At 43.5% G+C, this 14,139-nt stretch overlaps 1 protein-coding gene across 2 annotated transcripts in view; it reads right to left on the bottom strand.

The window, feature by feature from the left end:
• Positions 1-6,731: 6,731 nt before the first annotated feature.
• LOC147333734 (uncharacterized) overlaps positions 6,732-14,139 on the bottom strand; it is a 28,038-nt gene continuing 20,630 nt past the window's right edge. The window contains exons 2-7 of one of the 2 annotated variants that reach the window (XM_086268503.1): positions 13,751-14,095; positions 13,457-13,555; positions 8,249-8,566; positions 7,173-7,285; positions 6,950-7,127; positions 6,732-6,823 (exon numbers count right to left, since the gene is read on the bottom strand). In XM_086268503.1, the coding sequence (XP_086124629.1) occupies positions 6,732-6,823; positions 6,950-7,127; positions 7,173-7,285; positions 8,249-8,566; positions 13,457-13,555; positions 13,751-14,095 (1,145 nt within the window). Of the gene's footprint in view, positions 6,824-6,949; positions 7,286-8,248; positions 8,567-13,456; positions 13,556-13,750; positions 14,096-14,139 lie in introns of both variants that reach the window. The other variant, XM_086268511.1, reaches the window with a different exon arrangement.

The raw sequence follows: 14,139 nt of genomic DNA, 5'->3' as shown, positions 1-14,139 counted from the left end.
CACACTTTGTTAATTTGAGGAATGAAGTCCAGCAGCCACAGATCACTTCTGAGAAAAGAGGACGTCGGCTTTCCTCGTAGTTTCACGCCCGAGCGCTCCGGTTGGAGGCGGCTGCTGCGGCCTCACCCTGACACGCACAAAGCTCCGCCTTCAGTCCTGACACTGAAATATCCACTGTAGCTACAATGATGCAGATGTGAAAAGATCAGTACAGGTTATTAAAGAGGCCGGGTTCTCTGATCACGGCGATCCTGTTTCTAAAGTCCCACATGATCACATTTATGATGTGGTTTCTTTTCACATCATGCAAATAAAGTTTAAAGTCTGCGTGTCTCCAGACTGTGTCCACAGTGTTTCAGTGCAGCAGAGTGAATCTGATTTGCTGGCAGCTTTTTGTCCTTTCACTGAACAAAAGGCTCCAACAGAGATGAAATGAAGATGTGTTTCTATCGTTGCTTCATGATGGAATAATGCTGACATCAATATAAAAATGGGACTTTTGGTTGTCGGTGATATTTGTGAGGCTCACATGTGTGAATGTTGTTGTTTGGAGGCTCAGCAGCTTTAATGAGAAGAATGGAGGCCAGGCATATATCAGCACTGCTGCTGCCTGAGCCTGTTCACTCCCTGCTTGGTGTTCACACTGTGGACTTTATATGTGCTGTTTATACTGTGTGCGTCAGAGCCGATGGCTCAATACACAATACAAATATGCCACGTAATGTGAGCACACACTCTGTGTGTGGCACATTCCAACAGTGCTCTTTGTGTGTCAAACAACAACCAGAACAAAGGTTCAGTTTAAAAGGAATGACTACACCCTGAAGGTTCCTCGGGTGGCTCAGCAGGGAGAGCAAGTCATCTCCTGACTCCTCCTACCAGCATGTCAAAGTGATCTTGTACAAATAAAACTGAGGTTATTGTTCTCGTCCCTAAACATCTTATAAATATGGTATCTAACCACATTCTTTCTCTGGATGGCGTTACCTGGGCCTTCAGTAACACTGTGAGGAACCTTGGAGTCATTTTTGACCAATTCAATTTTATTCATATAGCACCAAATCACAACAGAAGTCGCCTCAATGTGCTTTATATTGTACAGTAGATCGTACAATAATAGAAAAAAAAAGCCCAATGGAAAAATGTACCATGTCAACCAATTAATTAAGTGGGATTTGGTTGTTGATGAGAGAGAGAGAGAGTTTTTAGATGTGGGAGATTTGTGACGTTTGGTGTGGAGTAGTTAGTTAGTGTGTTGTCTCGTGTAGTTGTTCTGTTGTGTAGTTGTTTTGTTTTGTGTGTCAGTGAGGGCACTGATGAATGTCACAAAGGCATATTTGCAGTGTAAACACTGTCACTAAGTAGAAAACCAGCAGAGTGATAAACCTCCTGCTGTCAGGCCTGCAGGTTTGTCCCTGTGCTGCTCTCCTCTCTTTTGGTGGACCAACATTGTTTTTTCCTGGCACACATAATTTGTGGGTTTTTATACTTATTGGGCTACATATGTATTTGTTATACAGGCTTGTAACAGGGCAGCCCTTAGCGGCTAGAAACACAGTGAGACAGACCAAGGCAAGTGTAGTGGAACAAAGTACTTATTTTCTATACGGCTCTCCTTACAACAATTAACTTGTCGAGCTTCTTCACAGCACAAAAAATCCACGCTCTAATGACAACTGGCAGCCTTAAATATGTTCAGCTGTCACAGACTTAACCATTATTCCACTCTCAGGTAAATTCTTAAATCCCAACCTTCCACCACAGTATACAATATATCAATAAGAATAAATAAATACATAAATACATTTTCACATTTACATATTAATAAATATTTCACACTTTAATGTTACACCAAACCCAATATTATAAAAACCCAGAAACCCAAGCACAAAAAGATTCACCACACTCTTTACCAATGGTCTCTCCTGGAACCTTTAAATGGTGTCTGGACCCCCAGGGAAACATTTGCCCAAACACCTTGAAGAGGACACAGGCAAGAAAGGTGAGTAATCATTAACTTACAAACACTTATTTGCACCACTTTTATTCCTAGATTTCACACACACATTTGCATTAGTTTTCCTTATTGGTAAACCTTAATCACAATCTCAATCACCATTCTTCTCTCCTGACAGACAACCACCACATTCCTTGACGAGGAGCAGCTGTGCAGGATCTGAAATAAGGCTACCAACTGATTTTAAAATTCCCAATAAATAGTCAATAAATATTTAAACTTCTTGTGTGCAAATCCATGCTTAAAGTGCAATGCTAAATAAAGTGTTTGATAAGGTGCTTTTAATAAAGTGAAAGGTGTGCTCTAAAGTGCTATACATATAATATAAATAAATGCAGTAAGGGAGTCCTCTTCCTTACAAGGCTATACAGTACATAGGATCAAAACTCACATGTTTTATGTAACTAAAGTGTTTAATTATGCGGGCTACAGACAATAATTAAGTTATAAACTATATTTATATGAAAAACGTGTATACTTACTGCATTTGAATTATTTTAACCACATGTAACCACCTGCATATGTGTTTGAAAAACAGGTTTTGATTTTGCCACCTCATTTGATTTGTTTACCACCCTCATGCCACCCTGAGAAAATTTCTCTAGATCCGCCCCTGCATATACAGTGGCTTGAACTTGAACTTTCCCACATTTTGTCACATTAAAGCCACAAACATGAATCAATTTTATTGGAATTCCACATGAAAGACCAACACAAAGTGGTGCACACGTGAGAAGTGGAATGAAAATCATTCATGATTCCAAACATTTTTTACAAATAAATAACTGCAAAGTGGGGTGACAATGTTGTTGCGTCTGTCTTGAGTTCCTTCTTTTTCCCTTCCGAACACACACATGTAAAGGAAGCACTCAAAACATGCGGTTATCCTAAATGGGCGTTCATAAAGTCAGCAAAGAGGCACAGAAAAGAAGATCAGACACCAGCGAGGGAGGATAAGAAGGACAGACGCAACAACATTGTCATCCCCTATGTAGCCGGTGTATCAGAAAAACTCAGGAGAGTTTTCTCCAAGCATGACATCCCAGCAACACACTCAGACAGAAACTGGTTCACCCAAAAGACAAAACGCCAAAACACAGACTTAACAATGTGGTGTATGCTGTACAGTGCAGCGAGGAATGCCCAGACCTCTACATTGGAGAGACCAAACAGCCACTTCACAAGCGCATGGCACAACACAGAAGAGCCACCTCCACAGGACAAGACTCAGCAGTCCATCTGCATCTTAAGGATAAAGGACACTCTTTCGAGGATGCCAATGTTCACATTTTGGACAGAGAGGACAGATGTTTGAAAGAGGAGTGAAAGAAGCATCTATGTCCACTGTGAGCGACCATCTTTGAACAGAGGCGTGGTTTACGACGCCAACTGTCTGCCATCTATAATCCAGTTTTGAGATCCTTAACAGACGCCTTAACGCCCAGGAACAGAGTCAGCACAATGTTCAAGGTTCAAGGTTCTTTATTTGTCACATGCATAGTTATACAAGTATAACACACAGTGAAATGTAGCCTGACACGCTCCTCGACATGTGCAAAAATTGGGGGGGGGGTGTAGAGGAAGAACATTATATATATACGTGTATATATATATATATATATATACACACATATAGTATATCCACTGGGTGAATGTGCAGTAGTAGCAGCAAGCAGGTGAATTCTGTACATTAATATGAATAGACATCTGACTATTTTACAGGATAGACAATATAAACATATTTAAGTTAAAGGAGTTTGAAATGTACATTGTGCCTTGGTTTAGTGTCTGGAAGAGAGTCCTGTCTCAGTCAATTATAGATGATGTGAGAGGGCGGGTGTGTGTGTTTAGGGCCCGGATGGCTTGGGGATAGAAGCTCCTCTTGAGTCTCTCTGTCCTTGCCCGGATGATGTGGAACCTTCTACCAGATTGCAGAAGTTGGAACAGTTTGTTGCCAGGATGGGACGGGTCCTTCAGTATCTGCGCTGCTCTAGTCCGGCATCTCCTGGTGTAGGTGTCCTGAAGTGGGGGGAGAGCAATCCTGCAGCAGCGTTCTGCTGTACGGATCACTCTCTGGAGAGCTTTTTGGTCCTTCACACAGCTGTTCCCAAACCACGATGTCATGTTCTGTGTGAGGATGCTCTCCACAGCGCCTGTATAGAAAATCCTGAGGATCTTTGGAGAGACCCTGAACTTCCTCAATGTCAATGTGGTGAGCCACACGGTAAATCAGGGTTCCTACTGCGATGAGCTGTGGCTTTCCATGCTTTCAGGTGACAGCCCGGGTGGTTAACACAGGGAGTTGTGGGGAATAATCCAGCTCCAACAAGTCTCAGGCGTATCTTATTGGCAGCAGCCCAAGAGTAAAGCCCCTGAAGATCCAGTTCTCTGCTAAGCCGACGAAGTAGCCCAAAAAAGCCCGCTCTCTTCCCCCATTACCTCCGATGAGGCCTGGGAAGCAAAAAAGAGCTGAACAGCAAGAGTGGAGGTAAACCGGGAAAACACCCGTGTTTCGTTGACTCTGAAAATTATCATTAGCAGATTTAACGCTATCGCAATAACGCATGGCAATCATAAATCCGGAGGGAGATGATGCTGGACAAAAGTGTAGAAAAGACACTAGCACAACATGAAAAGTAAACAAACAGATGGACAGAGGCCGCGGCACAGCCAAACACAGGCGCCATCTTGCATCTGTGAACCAGTGCACCTTATTTTACTGTTTACTGGCCTCAAACCGATTTTACGTGGAGCTCAAAAATCTGTCAAAAATGTTTTAGTACGACTATCGTAAGCTACGAAGCCGCACCGCTTGATGGATTGTTGGAGTATTATGGCTACCGTAGCCAGGAGCCTCGTGGACTCATAGTATTCTGGGTCCAAAACTCCGTCCGCTTCAGGTCGCAAAGTGAAACGAACACTGCGGCACACTGAGAGTTAAAAACTGTCTGAATTCTTTCATCTTCAATAAAATGATCAGTGTTGCTGCTTTACCAGGTGTAACAGTTCAGTTTAACATCCAGGCATCCATGAAAACAGATGCAAAGTTACATAGCAAAAATGTGAAAAATGCCGGAGCAACATATACCACAACAACATGGGAATAGAGCATCTGCAAGAGAATTCAACATGAATGAATCAATGTTAAAGAAGTGGAGGAAGCAAGAGGAATGAGTTGAGTAAAGCTTGACTTATCCGACTGTTTTCTTTCATTAAGGAGCTCCTCATAGAAACCCGGTGCACCTTATGTAGGAAAACAGACCCGTTCATCGACTGTGCGCGTTATAGTCCAGTGCACCTTATGGTCCGAAAAATATGATAATATTCCAGAAATAATAATAATGGATTGGATTTATATAGCGCTTTTCAAGGCACCCAAAGCACTTTACAATGCCACTATTCATTCACACACTGGTGGAGGTAGCTACAGTTGTAGCCACAGCTGCCCTGGGGCAGACTGACAGAAGCGAGGCTGTCATATCACGCCATCGGCCAACACCAGTAGGTGAAGTGTCTTGCCCGAAGACACAACGACCAGGACAGAGAGAATCGAACCGGCGACCTTCCGGTTACAGATGCGTTTCCCAACCCCCTGAGCCACGGTCGTCGTTGTTTGTAACACTTCCTACGTTGGAATAGCCATCAGCATGAACTATCACATGTCCACCATCACATGCCCGAATATGGAAGTGACGTCATTTTCACGGAAAATGTAGTTGTTTTTTTTTTGGGGGTTTTTTTTTGGGGGGGGGGGTCTTATAAGCCTATACTGGTGTTTTTAAAAGTCATGTTTGCCTTTAAGGTTTTCTATATATGCTCAGAAGTCATATTGCACTGCTTGTAATAGTGTATTTTGATGCACATGCTGTTTTTTGGGTTTTTTTGCAAATTTGCATTATAATATTTATTTAAATTTTTCATGCAGTATAAAAATTGGTGTATCTCAAAAACAGAACTAGGAAGACCCTCAAAATATCAAAATGTCCTGTTCAGTTCAATTCAATTTTATTTATATAGCGCCAAATCACAACAAAAGTCGCCTCAAGGCGCTTCATAGATACAGAGAAAAGTAGCCATGATGGTTACCTTCTGTTAACCGCTTTGACGTTTCAAACGTGGCAAAATTTACTTGTCTGTGTGAGCACCGATTTCCAGATTTAATGAATTGATATCGGTTTATTCCAGTTAAAATCAATTTTAATTGAAAAATCGATTATTAAAACCCACCCCTACTGTGTGTGTGTGTGTGAGTGTGAGGAGAGCACAGTGCAGCAAGGAAGTACTGTAACTCCTTTATTTCACACAGACAGCTTCAGCATTTGTTCTGCTTTCTCTGCTTTTATTTGAATGTGACAGAAACACACGGCTAGAATTTACACAAACGTGTTTACAGGCTGACTTTAATGTGTTTCTGCACATGCTTGTCCTCTGGTCATGTGATCGTGTGGTTTGCAGGAACGCTCCTCTTCCTCAGAGGATCCACCTGTGCTTCCTCTCCTCTCTCCTCCACCTGTTACAGTGAGGGAACGTCCTCCATGATGGAGGAGCTGCTGGAAAGTGCTGAGAGTTTCCTCCAGAGTGAGACCTCTGTCACAGTTCAGAGGATCTACGGCAGCAGAGACCTTCATGGACACTAAAAGTCTCAAACACACAACAACAACATCACACTGACTCCACTCTGACATCACTGATCAATAATCAAAGAACACACAGATCAAACTGATTGATCAGCCATCAGAGGAGTCGGATCAATGGAGCTGCTTCTGTTCCTGATGTCCCCTGTTTGATCCTGGACCTGAACTCTGCCTGCAGAGGAGACACAAGACAGTCAGAGACAGACACACACACACACACACACACACACACACGCACACACACACACACACACACGCACACACACACAGAGAGAGAGATAGAGAGAGAGAAACAAACCTTTGACCTTGAGCAGCACTGTTTTGAATCTGGAGATCCTCTCACTGTAGACTCTACACCTGTATCTCCCACTGTCTCTCTCTGTGGGCTGTTTCAGGGTCAGACTGAGGTCTCCAGTTTTCAGCAGGTCTTCATTCATCTTCGTTCGGTCTCTGTAATCCTGGTGCTGTTCTTCAGGCTGGTCAGAGCCGTTCTCATACACATGAATGATTTTGCTAAAGACTTCACCAGACTCATAGTATTTCCACTCCACTTCAGCATCTTCAGGCAGGTTTTGTGTGGTTTTGAAGGGCAGCTGAACAGACTCCGCCCCCTCCTCCACCTCCACCTGACACACTGAGAGGACAACAAACACAACATGAGCTGTACAAAGTGTGATTGGTGTTCAGAGCAGCATCATGTGACTCTTGTTCTGCACTAAATGAAGCGATGGAGTGGCGCCTCCTTCAGGCAGAGAAACAGCTCATGGAGAGAAATAATTATTAGAGCAAAAACAAGAGTGGAGCTGCAAATAAGGCCGAGAGGAACGCTGCAGAAAACTGTTCATGTGTGAATTCATCACTTCATAGATTTCTTTGAGCACTAAAATCAGAGCTGCTTCTATTTCTAATATGACAGCTGTACATTAGAGCTGCAACACTTTAAATGTGAGCCATAAAAACATGATACTCTACAAGTGCATTCAGCTCTGACACTGTCACATCATGAAGGAGACGTGGAAATGTTATTCTTTCTGTCACAACACAGAGCTTGTGACCAAATGTGAGGGTAGGTATGTAGAGTAACCTGTAAATCAACAGCTTCCCTTTCATACTCAGCTCTCTCTACCTACCAAGATGGCGCCGTGTATGGATGCCCTGGTGCTTCAGTGCGTTACTTTTGTCTTGTTTTCACTTTAATTCTTATTGTTTGCACTGAAGCACCGCAGCAATTTCCTAATGTTGTAAACCTCAACATCTGGCAATAAACCCATTCTGATTCTGATTCTGATTCTGATTCATCATGATGGACTGGTAGAGCATCCCCATCACTGCAGCCCTAATCTGTGCAGGGTGTGCAGATTTTTTTAATAATCACTTTTTTATTGAGTTTTAGACATTAAAACAAAAATAAGACAATGCACATACACCCCTGACACAAACACAGAAAAAAAAAAAAACAACACAAACAGTCTGAGCAAGCAAAATTTCAGTAAGTCACATATTCAAACCCTCTGTACACATAGCTATTGCATTGAGCCTTTTCTCTCAGGATACTCTCTCTCAGATCGCAGGGCTGACCTGTATCTACAGCACTGACCTCTGACACTGAGCAGCACTTCTTTCTTCAGCAGGATGTTTCCCTCCCGGCTGTAGATGGTGCAGGTGTAGGTGTTTGTGACTGTGGGGTATTTCAGGGTCAGACTGAGGTCTCCAATTTTCAGCAAGTTTCTCTTCATTCTGATTAGGTCTCTGTAAAATGGATGCTGTTCTTCAGGCTGGTCAGAACCATTCTCATAGACGAGGACTTTCCTGTAACCATCAGTCCACTCCACTTTAGCGTCTTTGGGCAGACAAACTGCGGTCTTGCAGGGCAGCTGGACAGACTCCACCCCTGAATCCACCTCGACCTTGTAAACTGAAAGGACAACAAAGCACAACATGAAAAAATCAGCTGTAGCTGTGATGGTCACATGACCTCATCTTCCTTGTCACATGCTTCCCTTCCCTTTCTGGATTGACTTGCTTTTGTGTCTTTCTCTCTGTCTCCCATTCCCTCTTTCCTGCTCTATGTGTGTTTCAGTTCTGCTTCATCTTTCAGAGGTGAACAAGCTCACATTTAAATGATAAACAAGCTCTTTTAATTTTTTTTAGCACTTTTCATTAGTGCATCCACTCCTTTAGCCACTTACATCTCCGAGTGCCCTAAACCGCATATTGGATAAGCAGATATTGGACCAGCTCAGGAGAATATTTCAAGGCAGAAAAGAACAATGCAGCAATGAATGCAGCAGCCACGGATCCTGTGAAGAGGGCTCTCTCCAGCCACGGAGCGCCAAGGAACAGCCAGGAATGAGGGAGAATGCAATGCCAGACAGAGGGAGATGCAGACTCTAAATATATGAGAGGGATTAAGGGCAGGGAGGAAACGCCTGGGGAAGACGGCTGAACATAAGCAACTGACAAGACAGGGGAAGCACAGCTAAACATAGTACACACAGAACAAGTGTCTCTAAAAGCTGCAAAACACACAGAGACACAGGCCGACTATGTACAGGCAAAGGCAGGAGCGACAGAGACACTACTGGGGAACAAGGGAAGAGAAGGCAAGGGAGCAACACAGAGACGTGACTGGGGGGAGGGGAAACAAAGACAAGACGGACCTAACAGGGCAGGACACACAGATGCAGGACCAAGACAAACAGAGACGAGACCAGGCATGAACAGGATCAAACACCAGACAACCTAAACTAGAAATACAGATAACTACATAGGAACAAGTCGCACAGCACAGAGAAAACAAAAATAAATAAACAAGACTTAAAATATTATAAAAACAAAACTTGACTGAACGACTCAGGCACCCTAACACACTCAATGTCAACTAGTGCTTACTCATTAATCCTAAATTATTTTTCCTTGTGAACCTGATCAGAGGAAGGGCGCTCATGTGGCCAAGGAGATGTTGGCTGGTAACATGAATATAACTTTTCTGGATTTTCTGGAAAAATTAAATCAGGTTTTTGATAAATACTCTAGCACTGACTTGCTCACAAAACTGCTGACACTCTGACAGAGGAGGAGTAGTGTGGCTGATTTCGCTGTTGAGTTTGTGGATTCTGGCAGAGGAGACTCGCTGGGATAAAAGGGCCCTTTGCGGGACCTAGTTTGCATTATTTGAGTGAATACATTCAAGATAAACTTGCAACGAAGGAATTCCTTGCTTAACTTCATGCACCAGTCTACTTATGTATTAAAGGTGGATGACCACATTCAGGCATTTTGTCCCCAAAGGAACTGTAACTACTGGCAGGTAACTTCTGGTTACAAGGGAGTTTTTGCATCAAACTGCTGCTAAAGTAATTATTCATAGGGGTTGTTTGATTGTTGGGGTTTCTCTGCATTACTGTAGGGTCTTTGCCTTACAATATAAAGCACTTTGAGGTTACTGTTGTTGTAGTTTGGTGCCATCCATCCATTTTCTTCTGCTTATTCAGGGCCAGGTTGTGGTGTCAGCAGGGAAAGCAGAGAAGCCTATGCCTCCCTCTCCTCAGTGTAACAATAACAAATGTGTGGTGTCTCTTTAAGACAGCCTAAGTTAATGTTTAGTGATGTCACTAAATATTACTGCCCAGCCAAAAGATATAATTTCTCTGACATGCCATGGGTCTCCCCCAGGAACTCAACTGGCTCCATTTTTATGTGGAGTAGTAGTGGCTCTACTCCTCACCCTCTCTCTAAGGTAGAGACCAGCCACCATTCAGAGAAAGCTAATTTCTCCACTTTCTCTGAATAGTGCCGTGGGCACTCCACCCTTTTCCAGCTGAGAACCATTGTTTTGTTGGACTAATGGACGGATTCTCCTTTTCAGCACCCTGGCATAGACTTTCCGAGGAAGGCTGAAGAGTGTGACCACACCCTCCAGGCTTTTTCCATGGCCTCTCCGAACTCTTCCCAAACCCAAGTTTTTGCTTCAGCCCCTGCCTGATCACTGTTCTGCTTGGCCTGTCAATACCTACAGTGGGGCAAAAAAGTATTTAGTCAGCCACCGATTGTGCAAGTTCCCCCACTTAAAATGATGACAGAGGTCAGTAATTTGCACCAGAGGTACACTTCAACTGTGAGAGACAGAATGTGAAAAAAAAATCCATGAATTCACATGGTAGGATTTGTTTTTGGTAAGTATTTGGTCAATAACAAAAATACAACTCAATACTTTGTAACATAACCTTTGTTGGCAATAACAGAGGTCAAACGTTTACTATAGGTCTTTACCAGGTTTGCACACAGTAGCTGGTATTTTGGCCCATTCCTCCATGCAGATCTTCTCGAGAGCAGTGATGTTTTGGGGCTGTCGCCGAGCAACACGGACTTTCAACTCCCGCCACAGATTTTCTATGGGGTTGAGGTCTGGAGACTGGCTAGGCCACTCCAGGACTTTCAAATGCTTCTTACGGAGCCACTCCTTTGTTGCCCGGGCGGTGTGTTTTGGATCATTGTCATGTTGGAAGACCCAGCCTCGTTTCATCTTCAAAGTTCTCACTGATGGAAGGAGGTTTTGGCTCAAAATCTCACGATACATGGCCCCATTCATTCTGTCCTTAACACAGATCAGTCGTCCTGTCCCCTTGGCAGAAAAACAGCCCCATAGCATGATGTTTCCACCCCCATGCTTCACAGTAGGTATGGTGTTCTTGGGATGCAACTCAGTATTCTTCGTCCTCCAAACACGACGAATTGAGTTTATACCAAAAAGTTCTACTTTGGTTTCATCTGACCACATGACATTCTCCCAATCCTCTGCTGTATCATCCATGTGCTCTCTGGCAAACTTCAGACGGGCCTGGACATGCACTGGCTTCAGCAGCGGAACACGTCTGGCACTGCGGGATTTGATTCCCTGCCGTTGTAGTGTGTTACTGATGGTGACCTTTGTTACTTTGGTCCCAGCTCTCTGCAGGTCATTCACCAGGTCCCCCCGTGTGGTTCTGGGATCTTTGCTCACCGTTCTCAAGATCATTTTGACCCCACGGGATGAGATCTTGCGTGGAGCCCCAGATCGTGGGAGATTATCAGTGGTCTTGTATGTCTTCCATTTTCTGATGATTGCTCCCACAGTTGATTTTTTCACACCAAGCTGCTTGCCTATTGTAGATTCACTCTTCCCAGTCTGGTGCAGGTCTACAATACTTTTCCTGGTGTCCTTCGAAAGCTCTTTGGTCTTGGCCATGGCGGAGTTTGGAGTCTGACTGTTTGAGGCTGTGGACAGGTGTCTTTTATACAGATGATGAGTTCAAACAGGTGCCATTCATACAGGTAACGAGTGGGGGACAGAAAAGCGTCTTACAGAAGACGTTACAGGTCTGTGAGAGCCAGAGATTTTCCATGTTTAAGGTGACCAAATACTTATTTTCCACCCTAATTTACGAATAAATTCTTTACAAATCCTACCATGTGAATTCATGGATTTCTTTTTCACATTCTGTCTCTCACAGTTGAAGTGTACCTCTGGTGCAAATTACTGACCTCTGTCATTATTTTAAGTGGGGGAACTTGCACAATCGGTGGCTGACTAAATACTTTTTTGCCCCACTGTATAGACTGATCCCAGTCCAACAGGCTGACCAAGCCTGATAGCACTCCTTCAGCCTGATGGTTCCCTTCACTTCTGGTGTCCACCATCTGGTTTTGGGGTTGCCACCACCACCAGCTACCTTGTGGCTGCAGGTCAGTGCAACAGCTTCAGCAATGCAGGTGCTGAACATCCAGACCATTTGGACTTAATGTCCCCAGTCTCCCTTGGAGTGCTCTTGAAGGTGAGAGTTGAAGATCTTGTTGACTGCGGCCTCTGCCAGGCATTCCCTGTGGACATTCACTATATGTTTAGGTGAACCAAGTCTGACTCAGGTAATACATGAAACCACGGTTCTTTGTTTACAGATGGATTTATTCTTCCGTCACACTTCTCCATCAATTCACTATAAAATCCACCGTCAAACTGTCATTACATAAATGCGCAGAATGATCAAACATAAATACAACAAACAAAAATTTAAAATAAAGTTAACAAATGTGCAATAAACAGAACACAGTTAAATGTACCATGCTGGCTGCACATGACTGTGAGAGGAGTCTGCTTTAGAAACAAAAACTTAACGAAAAACAATTCCCAACTTCTTCTTTATCTTCTTTGCAGCTCCCTTTCACTATGAAACAACTTATTTAATCTTCCTTATGACTTATTTATCTTACGGCTTCTCTTAGCTTCTTTGCACATTTTCTTAACCTCCTTTTTTGTCACTTAAAGGCGAAAGAAAGAAATAACATACATAACACAATAAATTAACAAATTGACATAATTTACATACAGTTAAAGACTCTAAGAAGGCCGGGTACTCTGATCTGTCGTTTGGCACATAAGTGCAGACGACAGTCAGGTCCCAATCCCTGACCCAAAGGCGCAGAGAAAAAGAAAACTCTCTCATCCACTGGGAAAAACTTCAACATACAGGCAGCAAACTGAGGGAATGCTAAGTTACCCACCTCAGCCTGCCACCTCTCACCAAGGGCAACTCCAGACTGAGACAAAGTTTAGCCCCTCTCCAGGAGACTTGTTCAAGAGCTCAAGCTTTTAATTGACTATTGCATAAAACAACATCTAACACTTTGATGCGCCCATTTTTTTCAGTTAAGCCTTGGACTCATTGCACTTCTGGGACCATAAGTGTGTGGTGATCACAGCCTCCGATCACTCACTCTTTTGGTTTGGCCAAAAGGGTTATGGGTAGGTGTTGTAGGAAAGACTAACCTGACTTAAAATGGTGCCGGAAATGAAATAAAAGACCTCCAGAAACCACAAGAAGAACCAGGAGAACCAGGAGAGCTTTGGCCCAGGATGGAAACCGTTCTGTGTAGAAACATAAAGACAAGTAAGACTTTTGACCTTTGACGGAATGTAATTAGTGAATTTACTGAACAGGCCTATACTTGTGTGAAAGAGCCTAGAGTAACATGGTTATTTCTTATTAAAGTAAAGTTTTAAAGTAATAACGTTTTATCTGAGTGATGTCAGATTTGTCTACAGCATGTGTTTGTTGTTGACCTTTGACCTGCAGCTGCACATCTCCTAGTCTCTCGTAGCCAAATATAGGGTCTCTGATGGAGCAGGTGTAGGTGGCGCTGTCAGACAGTTGGAAGTTGGTCAGGGTCAAGCTGAGGTCTCCAGTTTCCAGAGCGTCAGTCTTCATGGATGTTCGGCCGCTGTAACGCTGGTTTTGATCTTTCAGTTCGTCTCCTTGAAGCTGACGCTGGTGGACAGTTGAAGGACTGACGTCAGAGCGACTCCACACCACTGTGGGGTCACTCAAGTCGAAAGTGTCAAATTCACAGGGCAGGTGGAATGAGTCCCCCTCATACATCTCCAAAGCAGCTGAGGCATGCTGGGAAACTGAGGACAGACAGAGACTCCATGTGTGACTTTGAGGTAAAGAT

Source organism: Aulonocara sp. 'chitande type north' Nkhata Bay, linkage group LG3 (genome assembly GCF_057382095.1).
Source record: "Aulonocara sp. 'chitande type north' Nkhata Bay isolate Kocher_YH1m ecotype deep benthic linkage group LG3, A_spYH_male_GT1.1, whole genome shotgun sequence".
Lineage (NCBI taxonomy): Eukaryota > Metazoa > Chordata > Actinopteri > Cichliformes > Cichlidae > Aulonocara > Aulonocara sp. 'chitande type north' Nkhata Bay.
Note: the sequence above shows the minus strand (reverse complement) of the source record. Positions and strands in the feature narration are given on the sequence as shown.